The following is a 19,352-nucleotide window of genomic DNA, read 5'->3' on the forward strand; positions in this document are numbered from 1 at the left end:
AGGAAAACAGATGGCTTAATACCACAGACAATATTCCTGCCTGTATTTTTTATGTGACTTTTTCTTTCCAGAATGGGATAAAAGTTCAATGGGGTCAATCATTTTTCTTACAGTATTACAGCCAGCAATAGAGATGATCAACTCTAGGACATCATATTGTGCTAATTACTATATGCTTAAATGGTGATTAGTTGGACCAGGCTAAACTTTTTTTTTCTTCTTGAATATCCACAATGAATCAGGTGTAAACACATGATCATGCCTTATCTCTCCTGTGTCAGAGAGAGAAAATACACAATTTCTTGTTGATTGTGAAAAAAATTCACAGTCAAAATTTCTGTCAAAAGCAAACAAGTAGTAATATGGTTTATTTTATTTACTCTAGAGCTAGAAATAATAGTCAATAGCTAACCATTTGGGCAGGGAAGGATGCGTTGTGCTTATTTAGTGTTCAAATCAGCGCCAGATTAACCATATGGGCAATTGGGCATGGGCCCAGGGGCTCCACGTACAGAGGGGCACCACGCGACCGCATTTGTCAAATTGTCTAAGGTCTGTTTTTAATTTAATGGTTATTAAAGATTTTCAGTATCATTAATCAGGAGTAAATTATTTTCCAAAGATCCGCACTGCTACCAAAACAGAGCATAGATGGTGCTGTCATGTAGTACACGTTCCGTTTGTCAGCACTGGAAAGGATGGTCGTTTATTAATGCATGGGGATTTTATTAATGCTTTTATAGATACTGCTGAGGCAGATTTACATTCACTGGTATTATTGAAATTATCTTTATATATTACATAAAATTGACAAATATTCTTGCCCAGGAGCACTCAGGAGTCTTAATCCGGCCCTGGTTCAAATAAGTCTGTTAACCCAGTAGCAAATTGACTTAATGTAGAGCCTTGTTCATCCAGATTAAACCATATAAACATTCTTTGCACTCCATTCACAAAGTTCTCAATGAAATGTTTATTGCAGTCCCTGAGAGCTCACACTAGCCCTAAGAAAAGAGTTTGTTTAACAACAAATTGCATCTTCCTTGCACCAAGACAGTCTATATTGTGTGAGGATTTCTTTTGAATTGGCAGGCAGAAATAGCAGGACTTTTGAACATATGAGGCTGCTTTTCTGGCTGCAACAGAGGTTAAGCTAATAAACATGGGTCACCGGTGCTGGAAATGTAAAATGAGACAGCAAGTAACAAATGTTTGTCCTTCATTTCTTCCATCTGGACTTTAAGAGAGTGGGCAAGAAAGGCACACATGGAGCTGAAGTCAGAAATGATTCAACTTAACAATCCCTTGAGATGCCTCCGGTCTCAAATGCTGACTGACGTGTCCTCAGCTTTCCATTTTGCCTTAATCAGCATGATGGAGTTCAACTTTGGCAATGTAACTGTACCCCAGCCATATCTTGTCCAGTTGGAATGCTTCTGTGTTGAAAGTGTAGCAATGTCAATGAACCGCAGGCCCATTCAGTGTGGTGCGAACACATCTATCTCTACCTCTACCAGCCTGTCTTATCGCTCTCTCACACACAAACCCTACTATCGATGTAATCAGATCTTGCAGCATCATTAGAGCTCTGTAAATGGGGCTCAACTGTCATGAAACCCAGCCTTTTCATTGTCTGCATTGCCTTTCACTTATCAGTCTGCAAGTAACCTTGAAAACCATGAAAACAGGCAACTATTTTCACTTTGTATATAGTGTCTTTGGTTGGATTTTGAAATAAATAAAAAACGTAAAATGTTTAAGCTCCAACAAAGAATCACATTCAAGTTTAAAAATTACTTAATCATTTTATAATGGAAATTATACAGTTGTTGGATACACAATTAACAATATGTTCTTAGATTCTGGTTTCTAGATACAGTTCTTACCTTGATATCAGTCCACTCCTGAGAGAAATGCCAAGAGAATGTTTTAGGTCAGAAATTTAGACCTTTAAGCTCACACTGCACATACAGTGGGAAGCACAACCTGATTGTCAGGTTCCTGAAAGGCGCTAGGAGGCTGAATCCTCCTAGGCTAGACCTCTTTTCCTCATAGAGTCTCTCCGTGGTCCTCCTGGAAATTACGGAGAACCCCGTTTGAGCCCTTAGATTCAGTTGAACTAAAGGTGGTCTCAGTGAAGGCTGCCCTCCTGACTGTGCTAACAAAATCTATAAAGAAGGTTGGGGACCTGCAGGTGTCCTTTGGCAGTGACAACTGCCTGGAATTTGGTCCGGAGTGTTCTCATGTGGTCTTGACACCCCAACTAGGCTATGTGCTCAATGTTCCCATGACCCCTTTTAGGGATCAGGTGGTGAGCTTGAAAGCGAAGCCTTATCGTTGCTGTATCCAATGCGTGCTTTGCGCATCAATTTGGATGGTATGCAGAGCTCTAGACGCTCTGAGCAGCTCTTTGTCTGCTTTGGCTGACATCAGAAAGGGAACGCTGTCTCCAAAAAGAGGCTTGCCCACTGGACCGTGGATGCCATCGCGTCGGCATACCAGACCCAGGGAGAAGTGCCCGGGAATTAAGAGCACACTCTACGGAGTGTGGCATTCTTTTGGACACTTGCCAATGGCACCTATCTAGCAGACATATGCAGGGCAGCAGGCTCTACAACACCCAATACCTTTGTGAGATTATATGATCTCCTTGTTGAGCCGGTTTTGTCTTGCGTGTTGTCAGGTACAAAAAGGTACGTTTACGGGACAGTTGGCTGGGTATACCGCTTGCATCCTTCGGGCAGGACATACAACCGCGCCTCTTCCATGTTCGGCTGGTGAGCCCTTGTGATGTATTTGCCACATGTTAACCTCCCCTTTGGCCATGATGTGGTCTCTGCAGTGTCTTTTCCTCCTGAAATAATAAGAGAAAGAACACCTTCCCCAATGTGAATAAAATGCATTAAAAGGCCCCAGCCGTACTCTGTTGAGAGAAAACGGAGGGAGAAAAGGCAGTGGCTGGCAACACATACTAGATAAGTCACCCCCAGGGATGTGGGGAACTATACAACTTTTTTTGGGGCATCAGGGGAGGTTACGTGCAGACCAAGTGCACCTGCTATTTCGCACTTGCAGTTCATGGAACACAGTTCAGCTAGTTGTGGCGTTTTGTATAGGGATCCCTATTGTCACTACATCGACACAGCATCCAGTGAGTGACAGATAGGGAACATCTTGGTTACTGTCATAGCCTCCTTTCCTGATGGAGGGAACGAGACATTGTGTCCCTCTTGCCAAAACGCTGTACTACCCACTGAAATGTCTGGGACCCAGTCTCGGCTCCTCAGCACAAAACCTGAAATAGTGGTTACGAGCCAGCTCCTTTTATACCCATATGTAGAAGAAGAATAGAAGAATAGAATCCTTTATTTTGGTCACACATTATACACACAGTTTTTTTGCATATATACAGTGAAATTTATTAGTTTTCACATATCCCAGCTAAGCTGGGGTCAGAGTGCAGGGTCAGCCATGATACAGCGCCCCTGGAGCAGATAGGGTTAAGGGCCTTGCTCAAGGGCCCAACAGTGGCATCTTGGTGGTGCTGGGGCTTGAACCCCCAACCTTCTGGTCAGTAACCCTGAGCCTCAACCACTGAGCCACCACTGCCCCCAAAACGTACGGGGGAGTGGCGTGCAAATTCCACTCGCCAATTCCCATTGGCCTTTTCTCAAAGATCAGAGGTGTTTGGGTCCAAAGAGTGACTCCTGGTGTCACTACATCGACACAACGTATCGGACGTTACAAAAGTAACCAAGACTTTTATGATTGCCAGACATATTCATTTGTTTGAATCTGCTCACTCAACCCTGTGCTAGCCCTGACTGTCTTCCTTTTGAAGCATTGACAAGCCAAGTAAAATAGAGAACAACAATGTAGACTCTCACTGGCTCTGAAATGGCTCATTTGAGGCCAATAGACAGTGACAGCATCAAGCTATTAACAAAGAATAGAAAATCTGCCTTCAGATCAGAGCACAAATAAAAATAGTTTCAGCATCAGATGTCTCAGAAGTCAGTTTACTATGGAATGATATTCCGGACATTATTCAAAAGGAATTGCAAATTGTATTTGCAATTATGTTTTCAATTTGTGGACGCATAAAATGTGACATAATCCAAACGCAATTGCAAATCGCGCATTACGGTTTGCATTTTCGTTTAAGCGAACGCACAGTGACTGCCAGATTTCAAATGGAAAAGCAAAGTCCGTTTGCAACTGTGTTTCCCATATCTTACGAGTTTTGGCCCTGTCATATTTAAATAGCAATTTCAATTACCACATCTGCTTTTTCACTTTCTCAGCGTCGCGTATGTAGCCAGCCAAAACTCAAATGGAATACTAATTCCCTTAGTATTTCCATTTCGATGCCTTACACAGAAACCTGTCAATCAGGGTCAAGGGTGGGATTATGCTATGGGGCGTGTTTGTCTTGGGAAGTGACATCACTCACAGTCTATCAGGATCAATAATTAGCACTGCACTTTATTCATCTATAATCTCACACTGGACTGTCAACACATTCTCCTCAATATACTACTTCATAGATATATATATATATATATATATATATATATATATATATATATATATATATATATATATATATATATATATATATATATATATTTCATATACTCCTACTTATTGTATTGTATATTGTGTATTGTTTACTGTACATTGTATATAATTATTGTGTTGTGTAAGTATGTGTACATTTGATATGTAAATTGTGTTGTGTAAGTATGTTGTTTACTGTAATTGGTATATGTCTCGGTCACTGTCATCACTGCTATGTTGCTCGGAACTGCACACAAGAATTTCACCTACTGTTGCACTTGTGTACATGGTAGTGTGACAATAAAGTGATTTGATTTGATTTGATAAACCGGCGTCTGTTCAGGGCATCACCTCTTGACCGTCGACTGTGTGTGACGTCACTTCCCAAGACAAACACGCCCCATAGCATAATCCCACCCTTGACCCTGATTGACAGGTTTCTGTGTAAGGCATCGGAAATGGAAATACTAAGTGAATTAGTATTCCATTTGAGTATTAGAAAATCAGTTATTTTGAATTCTTATAATAAAAGTAAAAAGCCTTATAATCGAGTGTGAAGCAGCTGGGATGTGGATTAGCACCTCTAAATCTGAGGCCATGGTTCTCAGCAGGAAACCGATGGAGTGCGTACTCCAGGTAGGGAATGAAGTTTTGCCCCAAGTGAAGGAGTTCAAGTACCTCGGGGTCTTGTTCTCGAGTGAGGGGACAATGGAGCGGGAGGTTGGCCGGAGAATCGGGGCAGCGGGGGCGGTATTGCACTCGCTCTATCGCACCGTTGTCACGAAAAGAGAGCTGAGCCGAAAGGCAAAGCTCTCGATCTACCGGTCAATTTTTGTTCCTACCCTCTCCTATGGTCATGAAGGTTGGGTCATGACCGAAAGAACTAGGTCGCGAGTACAAGCGGCCGAAATGGGCTTCCTCAGAAGGGTGGCGGGCTTCTCCCTTAGAGATAGGGTGAGGAGCTCAGTCATCCGTGAGGAGCTCCGAGTAGAGCCGCTGCTCCTTTGCGTTGAAAGGAGTCAGTTGAGGTGGTTTGGGCATCTGGTAAGGATGCCCCCTGGCTGCCTCCCTAGGGAGGTGTTTCAGGCACGTCCAGCTGGGAGGAGGCCACGGGGAAGACCAAGGACTAGGTGGAGAGATTACATCTCCACACTGGCCTGGGAACGCCTCGGGGTCCCCCAGTCAGAGTTGGTTAATGTGGCTCGGGATAGGGAAGTTTGGGGCCCCCTGCTGGAGCAGCTGCCCCCGCGACCCGACTTCGGATAAGAGGTTGAAGATGGATGGATGGATAATAAAGGTGGCTTAAATTTCATTGATTTTGATTCTCTTAACAATACCTTGAAAATTAATTGGCTTAAACGTTTCCTTCACAATCAATCTTCTATTTGGAGTATAATCCCAAGATATATTTTTTCTCAATTAGGAGGTATACATTTTCTTTTAATGTGCAATTATTCAATTAGTAAACTTCCTGTCAAACTTTCCAATTATCATCAGCAGATGCTTATGGCTTGGAAACTTATTTACAAGCATAATTTCTCACCACACAATTTTTTAATTTGGAACAACTGTAATATTCTTCATAAGAGGAAATCTTTATTTCTTGAAAACTGGTTCAATAATGGGGTGATATTAGTAAACCAGCTATTTGATAGTGAAGGTAATTTATTTAATTATTCGATTTTGTTTCAGGATACCAATTACCAGTATCTAGTAAAGAATTTAATATAGTTTTCAAGGCCATCTCTTTGGAAATCTGTATGCTGTTTAGAAACAATAATAGTGCTACAGTGACTTCTGTTTCTCCCCTAGCCCTGAATCTACTGTGGTTGGTTCTATTTGTTTTTCAATACATAAATCCAATTATAAAATTAGGTCATTATTTTTGGACCCTGTTACTTCAATTCCTTCCTCCATTTCTTATTGGAATAAACTTTTGATGATATTAAATGGTCATATGTTTGGTCACATCCTCAGAAATTCTTTCTAACTAATAAAGTTAAAAAAATATCCTATAAAATTATTCATAGATTTTATCCAGTTAAATACTTTTTTAAAGAAATTTAGAAATGATATTGATACTTCCTGCTCTTTTTGTGAAGCCTCCTCTGAAACTGTTGATCATTTGTTTTGGGAATGTCTTTTTACTTGGTCTTTCTGGAACAATATTGATGCTCTGATTGTCCAAAAGGTTTTATGTAACTTTTCTTTGTCATATAGACACATTCTTTTTGGATTTTATGTTAAAGACAAGAATCTAATTAATGCATGTTTTGTATAAACCTTCTTTTATATACTGGAAAATTTCATATCCATAAATGTAAATATATGAAAAGTAAACCCCACTTTAGCTTTTTCAAAGAAGAATTGAAGATGTATTTAAATACAATTTCAACTTCTGTTAACAAGAAAGCAATGAAAACATCCAGAATTAGTGCCATGTTTAATATTCTCTCTTAATGTTTTTTTTCTTTTGTGCCCTCTTCTTCTTCTTTTTTTTCTTTCTTCTCTTACTCTCTTTTCTTTTTAGACTATTGTTGAATATATTTAAATTTCTTTCACATTTCCTGTCTTAATGTATTCTGAACCATAATTTCTCTTTTGTTTTGAAAGATTGTTTATATTTCTTGTATGTATCGTCTTGTTCTGTTTGTTAATATTGCAATAAAAAAAAATAGTATTCCATTTGAGTTTTGGCTGGCTACATACGCGACGCTGAGAAAGTGAAAAAGCAGACGTGGTAATTGAAATTGCTATTTAAATATGACAGGGCCAAAAAGATATGGGAAGCACAGTTGCAAACGGACTTTGCTTTTCCATTTGAAATTTGGCAGTCACTGTGCGTTCGCTTAAACGAAAATGCAAACCGTAATGCGCGATTTGCAATTGCGTTTGGATTATGTCACATTTTATGCGTCCACAAATTGAAAACGCAATTGCAAATACAATTTGCAATTCCTTTTGAATAATGTCCGGAATATCATTCCATAGTTTACTGACCGGGTAATGCATATTGGCTGGCTTTAAGTGTTTTTAATCGGTCCACAAGAAAACAAAGTTTTGTTTACAAGGTCCAGGTTGATACAATGAGCACTTTTTAGAAGTAAATAATCACTGGATTGCCAACGTTTGCCAGGTTAGTCACATCAACCTTTAAGAGATATTAAGATCTTTATTCACTTAGTAGCCAGTAATCTTGAAATCCATTAGCACAACTGTACAGAACTGAGTAATGTCTGTGAAACAATCATAATATTACTTTTGGACTGACAGAAATACTGATCACAAAGTCTATACACAGTCTATACTGCTATTTTTTCTGTTCTCTACACACAGGTGGAAACTGTCATGCCATTATTAGATTTTTTCCAACGCCTTTTTATTATTGTGGTCTAATCTATTTCAGATAAATAATTCTGCCTCATAAATAACACGTAAAAGCAAAACTAATTGTGGTTGGTAGTTTTAAATCAGTTGGTCTCCAACTCCTGTCTACATGGGCCCAGAATAAGCTGCAATGAGGACCAGCCCAACATCATATGACAACTCGTGATTATTTGTATGAAGTGGTGAATCGTAAGATATTGTAAGATTGGACTTGTACAAAAAGATACGACTTTTATTTCCATAGAGACCAACCAATCAACAAACATAACATATCGAGACAATAAAGGCATCACATTTTTGTTAGCTTCCTATTTAATGCTTTTTTTAAAGTAAGAAAACATCTGTGGACAAATTTGGTTACTCATTCCACATATTTTTATGCAGTTCAAATGACTGATGTATGCCAATAACCTGTAATACTGTACCCTTGTCTCGTTCCAAATAACAATGTTTTTCTTCCGTTTTAAACAAAAGTTATATTACTATTAAAACCATGGTTTAGATTTAGGGTTGGGGTAAGGGGTTAGACTTTATGGTTAGTTTTGGGTTGGGCGTTAAACTTAGGAAAACTAATAATAACATTCTTTGTTTGTTCGTTTATTTAGTTTATTTTTCCAACTCGAGTGATTTCAACATCTCGCACTATTATGACGAGTTTTGAGCCTCTTATGCCAAAGGTCTGGCTATGTGAGACTAAACTAAACGTAACAGGATATGAGAGAGAGAACATATTAGTCAGAAGAAGAATTGGAGGAGGATAGAAAGAATACACAGATTTAAATAAAATAATCGTTGGTTGGTGTACTGGCAAACTGAGCCACTCCCCTTAAATGAGCATTGCTCATGAAGGTGATGACTTACAAATCCATTTATGAAACATTAACAATGGCTTTATGCTTTGCCATTGATCCAAGCACACACCACTGAGCAGCGTTATGAGCTCTCCTGGAAATCCACATCTGTGTTTGATGATTATGAGCAGCTTCATACTTTTCAGCAAATCTCTGTCTGATTCTGACCTTGGACACTCGATAAGTCTCCACTTCACAAAGTGCCCTTATATTTGTGATTTTTTTAATTATGATTTATCAGTTTTTCAAAATGTTCTCTTCATCAACCCAGACCAGACTTTGATTTCCTTCCAGGAAGTTTACTTGGTTCACTTATAGGATTAAGAGCAACTTCATCGTATTGATTTGTAATGAAGCTGGTCTTGCACCAATGGAGGAATGATACAGTATAAACAACATACCTCTGGGGGAGATACTGTATTTCTTCATCATTGACTCCTTCCCAATTTTAAACAAACTGTCAGGACATTTTATAGCATCTATTAAGGTGAATATTAAGGTGAGTCTCCAGACAATCCCAATTCATTCAACACTGCAGGCAACCCATATTAAGGCTGTGTCCCAGAGAAGGCAAGTGCTTTCTGTCATGGTGACCTAAGTCTGCTCCTATGATGATTTCAAAGGAGTGAATTAAAAGGAGAAATTAGGAAGAGTTATGTTTCCCTTCTGTTAAACAGACAGTTGATGCAGTCATCTCTAATCATTGACCATATTAAAGCATGGACTTTTATGGTTCGATAACCTGTGGTATGCACTATTTTAAGTTTGTTACTTCCTATTTTGGAGATGTTTTGTTTTTTTTACCATGAACTGGTAGGCCATGGACACTTCTACTACTGACCCTTTGAAGACAGGTAGAGAAGCCAATTTTACCTAAATATTGTTAAAGAGAAAGTTCACTCAAAAATGAAAATTCCGATTATTTACTCGTCCTCATATTGTTATGAACCCATGTGCCTTTCATTTCTCTGTGGAATGTATTACAATACACTTGAAATACACTTTTCATAAAATGAAAGTGAATGGGGATTGAAGCTAACATTCTGCTTAACATTTAAAAGTTATATGGGTTTAGAATAACATGAGTGTGAATAAATGATTGGTGAGCTCATTAAATTACAAAGTTTTTTTGCCACTTTAATAAACTACATTTATAACACATTCACGTGCAGTTTACTATAATAATATGTTTTGTACCCTGTAATGTGGTGTTTAGCAAATTCCTTTAAAGTTTTATGTTTTAGGGCAGTTCTGGTATGTAATCCGTAAAGGCAGTTAAATATGCCTCACTCCCAAACCGCTGACATGTTAATTGCTCAATTATGTGAATATCAACAAACTTCTAATTTGTTTCATACACAAGTTTAAAAATCATTTTAACTGTAGTACTGAACAAATTATGCATCTCATCTCTGTGTGAGGTATTCTTCCTTTCTAATGCTGTAGAGTCAGGATTCAGTGCTAAACACAACACAGGACCAATTTAGTTCACTAGCACTAAAGATGTGTGCCAGCAGGTTCACCCAGCATTGAAATTCCTATCACATTAGGCACATGGAGGCCAACTGGCTCAGTCAGAGTCTGAGAAAGTAACAATGTATAAAAACTAGACCTGGCATGAGAAAGCAGCAGTCACATTGTGTCTGGTTTATCTGAAAGTGCCAGTACGCAGCAGTATTAGCATACTGCCCTGAGCTCAGCACTGTGTTAATGGAGCTCCTATAAAGGAGACTGGCTTTGTTTGCTTCTCACAGTTCAAAATGTTTTCCAATTTATTGATGAAAACTGCTGGTCTTTCTTTGATAAGCATCCTATGTGGCGATGAAGCCAATTTTTCATTAATTGCAAATATTTAAAATAAATCCTTTTGTTGATGTTTATTACTGTTCTCCATTGGCCAGGGGTTGAGAAAGAAAGGCAAATGCTCACACAAAGACTAGCTTGGTCCCTTAAAGTGATTTTCTTTCTTCAATTCTTATGGCGACAAGCCAGCCTTCAAAGTAAAAAAGCCAGCTATCCATCCAGAACTAAAACCGCAAAGCGACTCCAAGCAATTTTCTGCCTATTTTGCTGATTTAATTCCAGGGTTTAGATCAAGAAGTGGGGTAGGTCCCCATCACCCCCATGGGATGTCTCCAGCTCAGGAGTCTCCCATCATCGAGCCCCCCCTTTAGCGCTTCATCATGGAAGCGCTCATCCCTGCCTGTCTAATCACAAATAGGTGTCAGTATCTGTGGGATCCCTCTCACTGTAGGTTATCTGTCAGGCTTGGTAATCACATGTCAGAGCAAGCCCTCCACTCACAAAAACAGATCCTGGTAAGATATTATCTGCTGTTGACCTTGCAAGCTTTGATTTAGGGTCAGCCCCCCTGCAATCTTAAGGAAGCCTAGATGAAATTATGATCTGTGTAACCACATTGTATTGCTTTTTTGTTTCTGTAGGACTGTGTTTTTCCTTTAAAGGGAATTTAGCGTAATCGTATAGATTATATTTTTGGGTTTACTTTTGGATTACTTTCAACTTAATTCTATATTATTTTATATCACATGCATTTGAGAAGGATAATCATTTTAACAAAAAAGTACAAAGTGGAAGAAAATGTATTCAATTCTTTATTACTAACAAAAATAGCTTTACAAACAGAAGGAACAATTGTTTGAAGTATAATGTAAAGTTTCATGCAGTGGACTCCACTGCATCAGCGGCAACAGAAGAGCAATTGGCTTTGTTCCATATTGCTGCACATTTTGCAGTTGAACTATTGTGTACCCTGCAGGCAGGACCCTTAGAGATGGCATCCACAAGATCCTTTGATGACATAGTAAGAAATTATATATTTAGTCTAAAACAAATCTAGTTCATTTTAAGTGCATAAAACAATAGAAACATTACATGAACAAACAGTAATAAACCTGAAATCAACAGCAATGGCATTTCTAGGTCAAAGCTAACAGCTCAAAAATCGGACACACTTACTTTTAACCCTTGTAATGGTCCATCACCTATTCCTTAGCTGAGGTGGATGTCTTAATGTTGCAATGTTAAAGGAAAACAAAATGTTCATCTGTGAGACTATTGTGCTTTTGGGTAAGAATATACGATGATACTGAAATGAAAATCAGCAATAAATGATTAACAGTTTACTGCTGTTACATGGTTAATATGTAATCATGTAATCCATAAAAAAGTAACTGTAATCAGAATAAAAGTATTTTAAAATGTAATTTAATCTAATTAAAAGTAATTGGTTTTTGTAATCTGATTACGTAATCCAGATGAAATGTAATCTGTTACCTATCACTGCCCTTATGTTATTTCAAATCCATATGACTTTCATTATTCATTGAAACACAAAAGGAAATGCAGAATGCATGGCCCATTTCCTGTCATTTTGACTAACATCTCTTTTGTGTTCCATGTAAGAAAGAAAGTTAGATTGGTTTGGAATAACACAAAGGTGAGTTTAATAGAAAAGAGAGTTACATTTTTCAGTAAAGTTACAATTTACTGCAGTAAATTTTAAGTTCAAAGATTTATAGGGTTAAATCAGGTTGCAAGTTAAAATTATGGCTTGACACGAGGTCCAAGCTGAAATAATGTGAATTTGATGGAAGCAATGGGTGTTGTATGGTGTTGAAAAAGTATGTTTGTCAGCACTTGTGCAAGGTGTTTAATTCCATCTTAAATGGAACCTATTTGGTTTTCTATAACATTCAAGGAAACAGCTACATGGAAAAAGGAATCTGCAGTCCTGTAATTGCCCAGTATGTACGCAGTCACATGGATATGTAGGCTCATAGTGCATGTCTATTCTATACAGCCAGACATTCTTAATGTCCCTATCACTCCCATATTATAGACCAGTAACTTCATAATAAAAGTTATACTGCTATTTCCATTTCCTTTTAATCATTTTCAAGGCACTTAGAAAGTAACATTTCCCCTGAGCCCTGTAAAAATACACAGCAAACTTTTTTTAATGAGGAAAGAATAGTGTTTCAATGCAAAGACTCTGCTATTGTCTGAAGAGCGGTCAAAAAATACTAACTTTATGAGAAGCTTGAACCCTGCACACCCACGTTAGCGGAAACACTGCAGATGGTCTCCTTCACGCAAGTAGTAATCTGTCAGCATGGGCTGTGGGCAGACTGTCAGAGTGGAGAGAACGCTCCCCAGATTCAGATGTTGCCTGCTGCGGGTCATGGCAACCTGTCATCGGAAACCCTGCTGTAGTGCTCTCTCCTGAGCACAAGATTGCCACAAGATGGCAAGAGCTTGTCTCTGTGGAAGCCAAGGCAACCGAAACCTTAGAGTGCTACTTAGCATCTGTCTTTCCTGCAGTGTAACAGATAGCTTGAATAGTTAATTGTTTTTTGCTAGGTAGGCTATTTTGTTTTGAATATGAACAATCCTTGGTGTGCATTGCTGGATATGATTTGAATGTAAGTAGTTCTAGCTAGCAAGGGATTCCTAAGCACAATTTTATATACTAACGTTTCTAAGTACTTACATTTCTAGTAAGGGATTTAAAAACTTTCAATAGAGTTGAAAGTTAGCAATGAGCATGTCTAAACTGATCTCAATGTGAATTTAATGTTCTGCTGCTGAAATTGGTCTATGCTTACCGAAATTCAAACCACTGCCTCCAAAGTATTTTTGAATGAATGGGCACATGTAAGCAAAAGCAAGTTGTGAAGCAAGTTGTTTTTAGTTTTAAAAATGATACAGTGTAATAGATTGAAGAAGAATGTATATTTCATTAACTCTACCCTCAAACCCCAACCCTTAACTTAACCATCAGTGGAGAAAAATATTATTGTAGAGGCAAAAATGGAACCTCTGAATCACTGATTATGTGAACGCATTTACTTTCTGGTGGAAGGTTATAAACAATTTAAGAAAAAACGATTGGCACACAGAGATTTTTTACTCTGATTTCTTATCCAATTTCTTATCCAATTTATTATCCAATTTGCACAAGTGTTGTGCACACTTAGAGGATAATATGGTGATTTTAAATCTTATCTCATGTAAACCTAGTTTTCTTTTGTTGTTGTTTCTTTTTAATAAACAGTTTTTTGTTTTTCGCTAATTGTCAGGGAATAGGTTTGCATGTAAACACTGAAGTACCTAAAAAATAAATGTGTACAGAGATTCTCTCTAAACATGCGCAGATCAGCAGGCGAAATAGACAGTCCGACTTATCTGAGCATCCAATCATAATATTTGTTTAAGCCGCGATGGGATATTTGCTAACCAATCATACTTTCCGTTTCAGTAAGAGGCAGGACAATTCTAGCGCCTTATAAGAATTTTCACTGTTAATTTTTTTCGCTGATAAACGTGAACATATTTATGCATTTAAGTACAACCATAGTGGTCCTAAAAAATTGCTCAGTGAGTGTATATTTCTTACACATTTTACTTATTTACTGTACATAGCCAGAAGGGAACTGGCTCTGCCAGTTGAGCCTGGTAACTCCCAAGGATTTTCTCCATTAACTAACATCTTTTGAAGTTTTGAGTTCCTTACCACAGTCGCCTTTGGCTTGCTCACTGGGGGCCTAAAGACAACTAATTTATAAAACATGATTTTAAATCACGTTTTTCATTTAAACTGCTCAATGAGGACAACTTTAATATATTACAGACTTTACAATGTGATTTTCTGTTTCAGCTAAATTCTCTGTAAGCTGCTTTGAAACTATATGTGTTGTGAAAAGCACTCTTCAAATAAAAATCACTTGACTTGACTTGAGATACAATATATGACCTCCAGAGACTGGGTGTGTGCATTTTTGGGTAGGGGGTCCTTGATAAATTCCCAGTATGCCTCTATAGTCATCACAACACCACTGCTTTTGCTCACATAATAAATTAATTATGACTGACAGGCTGACTACTACTGTGTAAACTACAGTAATATATATACTACTTTATAATATATATAACATATAGTACTATAATCACTCTCCTTTCCTTTACAGAATTAAACCTACACCAGTATTTAAAAACATTCTTAATCTTCACCCCTGCATTTTACACACCAGCATCCTGTTTAGAAGTCAACATCATGGGGCTGAGAGGCCTGCTCATGGCCTGTGTGGCTGTGGCCATTCTAGTCCAGCTCTCTAGTGCTGGCCTGGTAAAAAGAGTAATTAGACACAGAAGAGAATCGCTATTGTCACCAACCACTGAGAATTTGACCATCCCAAGCCCTGATCAGCCTGTGGTCTTCAACCATGTATACAACATCAATGTCCCCTCTGGATCCCTGTGCTCAGTGGACATGGATTCGCCTGGAACAACAGAAATGAAGCCAAAACCATCGGACCAGCACATAGAGCACACCATGGACGGGGAGAACCAGATTGTTTTTACGCATAGGATTAACATTCCCAAACAAGCGTGTGGTTGTGATAACCACCTACCTGACATGAAGGATCTTCTAAACAGGCTGGAATTGCTGGAGGCAGAGATATCCAATCTAAGGGAGCACTGTTCCAGTGGAGCAGGCTGCTGTGGAGCTCAGGTTACAGGTGAGGCCCAATATAACATAGGTGTAGATCATTTAAACCATCCTCAAAAATTATCCAAGTCATCACTTATCACTCTTTTATCAGGACCTCAAAGCAAACCTCACTAATACCAGTATTGACCAGTATTTTTAAAAAAATCTGGTAATCCTAGTTAACCAAGGAGTCATGTTGCTTAACATGTAATCAAAATTCTGTCATTTACTCACCCTCATGTTGCATTTGTCTGTGCTGTTTTTCAATTGTTTCCCTTTGTAAACACATGATAGAAGGAAGTCTTTGACCATTGCACAACATCTGGATGTTTTTTTATAATTTCTGGCACAGGAGCATCACAATTTTGAGACGTCCTGTCAAGTTAAAAAATAACTTCAACAGTTAAAAACATGTCTCAAGAGACCTGCATTCTGCTCTTTAATGGCACTGCCTCTAACTTTTTTTATCTCATGTAAACGGCCCCTTAATCACCATTCACTTTCATTGCATTACATTCAATGAAAATGAATGGTGACTGAAGCTAACATTGTGCTTAACATCTCCTGTTGTGTTTAAGATAGCCAAAAGCCTTCGTGTGGAACACCAGCATCATGTGAAACACAATTCAAAACATAACATATGCTGGTCATCATCTATGCTTGAATTTTCAGCAAGCCATGTTTGTCAAGATAAGGTCAGGCATAAGCTATGAATGACTAAAATCTTTGTTCTCAGGTGAAGTCACGACAAAACCCTACTGCAGTGGCCGTGGCAACTACAGCACTGAGACCTGCAGCTGTTTGTGCGAACCCGGTTGGAAGGGACCCAACTGTTCCGAACCTGAGTGTCCGAACTTTTGCCAGGATCAAGGTCGATGCGAGGATGGTAAGTGTGCCTGCTTTGAGGGCTTCGGTGGAGAGGACTGTGCCATTGAACTGTGTCCTGTGGATTGCGGTGAGAATGGAGAGTGCATTGATGGGGCTTGCATTTGTGAGAACGGCTTCTTGGGTGAGGACTGCAGCTTGACCAACTGCCCAAACAGCTGCCTCGGCAGGGGGCGCTGTGTAGATGATGAATGCTTATGCGATGAGCCCTGGACAGGGTTTGACTGCTCTGAGCTAATCTGTCCTAACGACTGCTACGACCGTGGACAATGTGTCAATGGAACCTGCTTTTGTGATGAGGGCTTTACTGGGCAGGACTGTGGAGAGCTTGCCTGCCCCAAAAATTGCAACCACCGTGGAAGGTGCATCAATGGACAGTGTGTGTGCAATATCGGATACAGTGGAGAAGACTGTTCTAAGCTGACATGCCTCAATGATTGCAATCAGAGAGGTCACTGCTTCAATGGGAAGTGTATCTGTGACCCTGGGTTAGAGGGCGAGGACTGCAGCATTCTCTCTTGCCCCGACAACTGCAATGATAGGGGCCAATGTGTCAACGGTGAGTGTATTTGTGATGCTGGATATGAAGGTGATGACTGCTCTGAGCTTTCCTGCCCCAATAACTGCCACAATCACGGCCGTTGTGTCAACGGAAATTGCATTTGCAAAGTGGGTTTTGCTGGGGAAGACTGCAGCCTCAAGACCTGTCCCAATGACTGCCATGGCCACGGACAGTGTGTTAATGGAAAGTGCATTTGCAAAGTGGGTTTTGCTGGAGAAGATTGCAGCGTCAAGACCTGTCCCAATGACTGCCATGGCCACGGACAGTGTGTCAACGGAAAGTGCATTTGCAAAGTGGGTTTTGCTGGGGAAGACTGCAGCCTCAAGACCTGTCCCAATGACTGCCATGGCCATGGACAGTGTGTTAATGGAAAGTGCATTTGTAAAGTGGGTTTTGCTGGAGAAGATTGCAGCGTCAAGACCTGTCCCAATGACTGCCAAGGCCACGGACAATGTGTCAACGGAAAGTGCATTTGCAAAGTGGGTTTTGCTGGCGAAGACTGCAGCCTCAAGACCTGTCCCAATGACTGCCATGGCCATGGACAGTGTGTCAATGGAAAGTGCATTTGTAAAGTGGGTTTTGCTGGAGAAGATTGCAGCATCAAGACCTGTCCCAAGGACTGCCATGGCCACGGTCAGTGTGTCAACGGAAAGTGCATTTGCCAAGTGGGTTTTGCTGGAGAAGATTGCAGCGTCAAGACCTGTCCCAATGACTGCCATGGCCATGGACAGTGTGTGGACGGAAAGTGCATTTGCCATGCTGGTTTTACAGGCCATGACTGCAGTGAGTTGACTTGCCCCAACAACTGCCATAACCGAGGACATTGTTTAAATGGCCAATGTGTATGTAACAGTGGGTTCGTCGGGGAGGATTGTGGTACAAAGACGTGTCCCAAAAACTGTCTGGATCAAGGATACTGTGAAGATGGAAAGTGTGTCTGCTTTGAGGGCTACACTGGTGTGGACTGCTCTATTCTAACCTGCCCAGGAAACTGCAATGACCAAGGCCAGTGTTTGAATGGAATGTGCATCTGTGATTTAGGCTTCACTGGCGAGGACTGCTCTGATAGTAAGTCACTAAATTTCACATTAGAATATATTTCTTCACAACCCTGCTTAAAAAAAGAGCTTAAATCAACCTAAGCTGGTTTTCTGGTCTTAAACTGGTTTAAGCTGGTTTAAGATGGTCTTCCAGCTTGGCCAAGCTGGTCAGCCAGATGGTCTCCCAGCCTGATCAGCTGAAAGTGCACAAAAACCCTCTAAAATCAGCCAAAAGACCAGGATGAGAGACCAGCTCAGACCACCAAAGCTAGTCTTAACTGGTTTAAGATGGAGATGTTCTTTTAAGGCATGTCTGAGATGCTTTTCCTCCAAAATATAAATGAGGCATTCTTTTTCTAAGTCCTGCATGTTCGCTTTGACATATAGAAGTTCTGAACTGAGATCAATTCAATGATATGCCATACCTCAATCCCCAGTCTCCCCACCCAGAGACCTGACTGTGACTGAAGTTGACCCAGAAACAGTAGACCTCACCTGGATCAATGAGATGCTTGTCACAGAGTATCTTATCACCTATGTTCCTACGGCTCCTGGTGGTTTGGAGATGGAAATGAAAGTGTCAGGTGAAAAGAAGACTGCCACCGTTAGGGAGCTAGAGCCTGGCATTGAGTACCTCTTCAGTGTCTTTGCTGTCCTGAACAACAAGATGAGTGTTCCTGTCAGTGCCAGAATAGCCACACGTAAGTCACACACCTCTTAATGGTTGTTAATGGATACAAAAGGTAACTTGGCAAAATTTGCCTTGTGTATGCAATTATTATAATTATTTATATATTTATTTATGTTCACACAAAAATGAAAATAATGTCATAATATACTCCACCTCGTGTTGTTCCGAACCTGCATGATTTTCTTTATTCCACTGAACACAAAAGGAGATGGTTGAAAGAACACCTTTTTTGTGTTCCATGGAAAAAAGAAAGTCATACAGGTTTGAAACAACAGGAGGCTGAGTGAACAATTATATAATTTTTAAAATTCTTTGGGTGAACTATCCTTTTAAAACTAAAATTCTCCATATTTTACAATCAGATCTTCCTGAACCAGAGGGCCTGAAATTCAAATCAGTGAAAGAGACAACAGTGGAGGTTGAGTGGGACCCCTTGAACACCCCATTTGATGGTTGGAATCTTATCTTCAGAAACACAGTGAGGACCTGAATCATATACACTTCTGCAGGGTGGCTATGATCTGCACCAAAAATGTATCATTGCTCATTGCTGCATCATGTTTTCTTTCAAAGTACATACAGTATGTAATATAGAAGAACCATTCTGTTTGCAAGTACTTTATTTAAATGAGAAGCTGTAAGAACATCCAGTGGAAAATAGCTGAGTGGTGCCACTAAGCAAAAAGCTACTGTCAAGAAGTCTGTGGTTTTGTAAGACAAAACCCTTTAAGAAGCTCCTGGCAACAGCATGCATGACCATGTGCCACAGAACTGGTATTGTCTAAGTAATGCTTTCATTTCTTTCTCAAGGACTTAAAAAACAAAAAACAAAACACAGCTCCATTAGAACATGCAAACCTCC

At 39.6% G+C, this 19,352-nt stretch overlaps 1 protein-coding gene across 1 annotated transcript in view; it reads left to right on the forward strand.

Moving 5' to 3' along the window:
- The window catches only part of LOC127628543 (tenascin-like), a 50,275-nt gene that overhangs the window by 3,384 nt on the left and 27,539 nt on the right, over positions 1–19,352 (forward strand). The window contains exons 2-5 of the mRNA XM_052105336.1: positions 14,789–15,340; positions 16,049–17,827; positions 18,237–18,500; positions 18,853–18,968. Coding sequence (XP_051961296.1) covers positions 14,875–15,340; positions 16,049–17,827; positions 18,237–18,500; positions 18,853–18,968 — 2,625 coding nt within the window. The 5' untranslated portion in view covers positions 14,789–14,874. The remainder of the gene's footprint in view (positions 1–14,788; positions 15,341–16,048; positions 17,828–18,236; positions 18,501–18,852; positions 18,969–19,352) is intronic.

Source organism: Xyrauchen texanus, chromosome 3, assembly GCF_025860055.1.
Source record: "Xyrauchen texanus isolate HMW12.3.18 chromosome 3, RBS_HiC_50CHRs, whole genome shotgun sequence".
NCBI lineage: Eukaryota > Metazoa > Chordata > Actinopteri > Cypriniformes > Catostomidae > Xyrauchen > Xyrauchen texanus.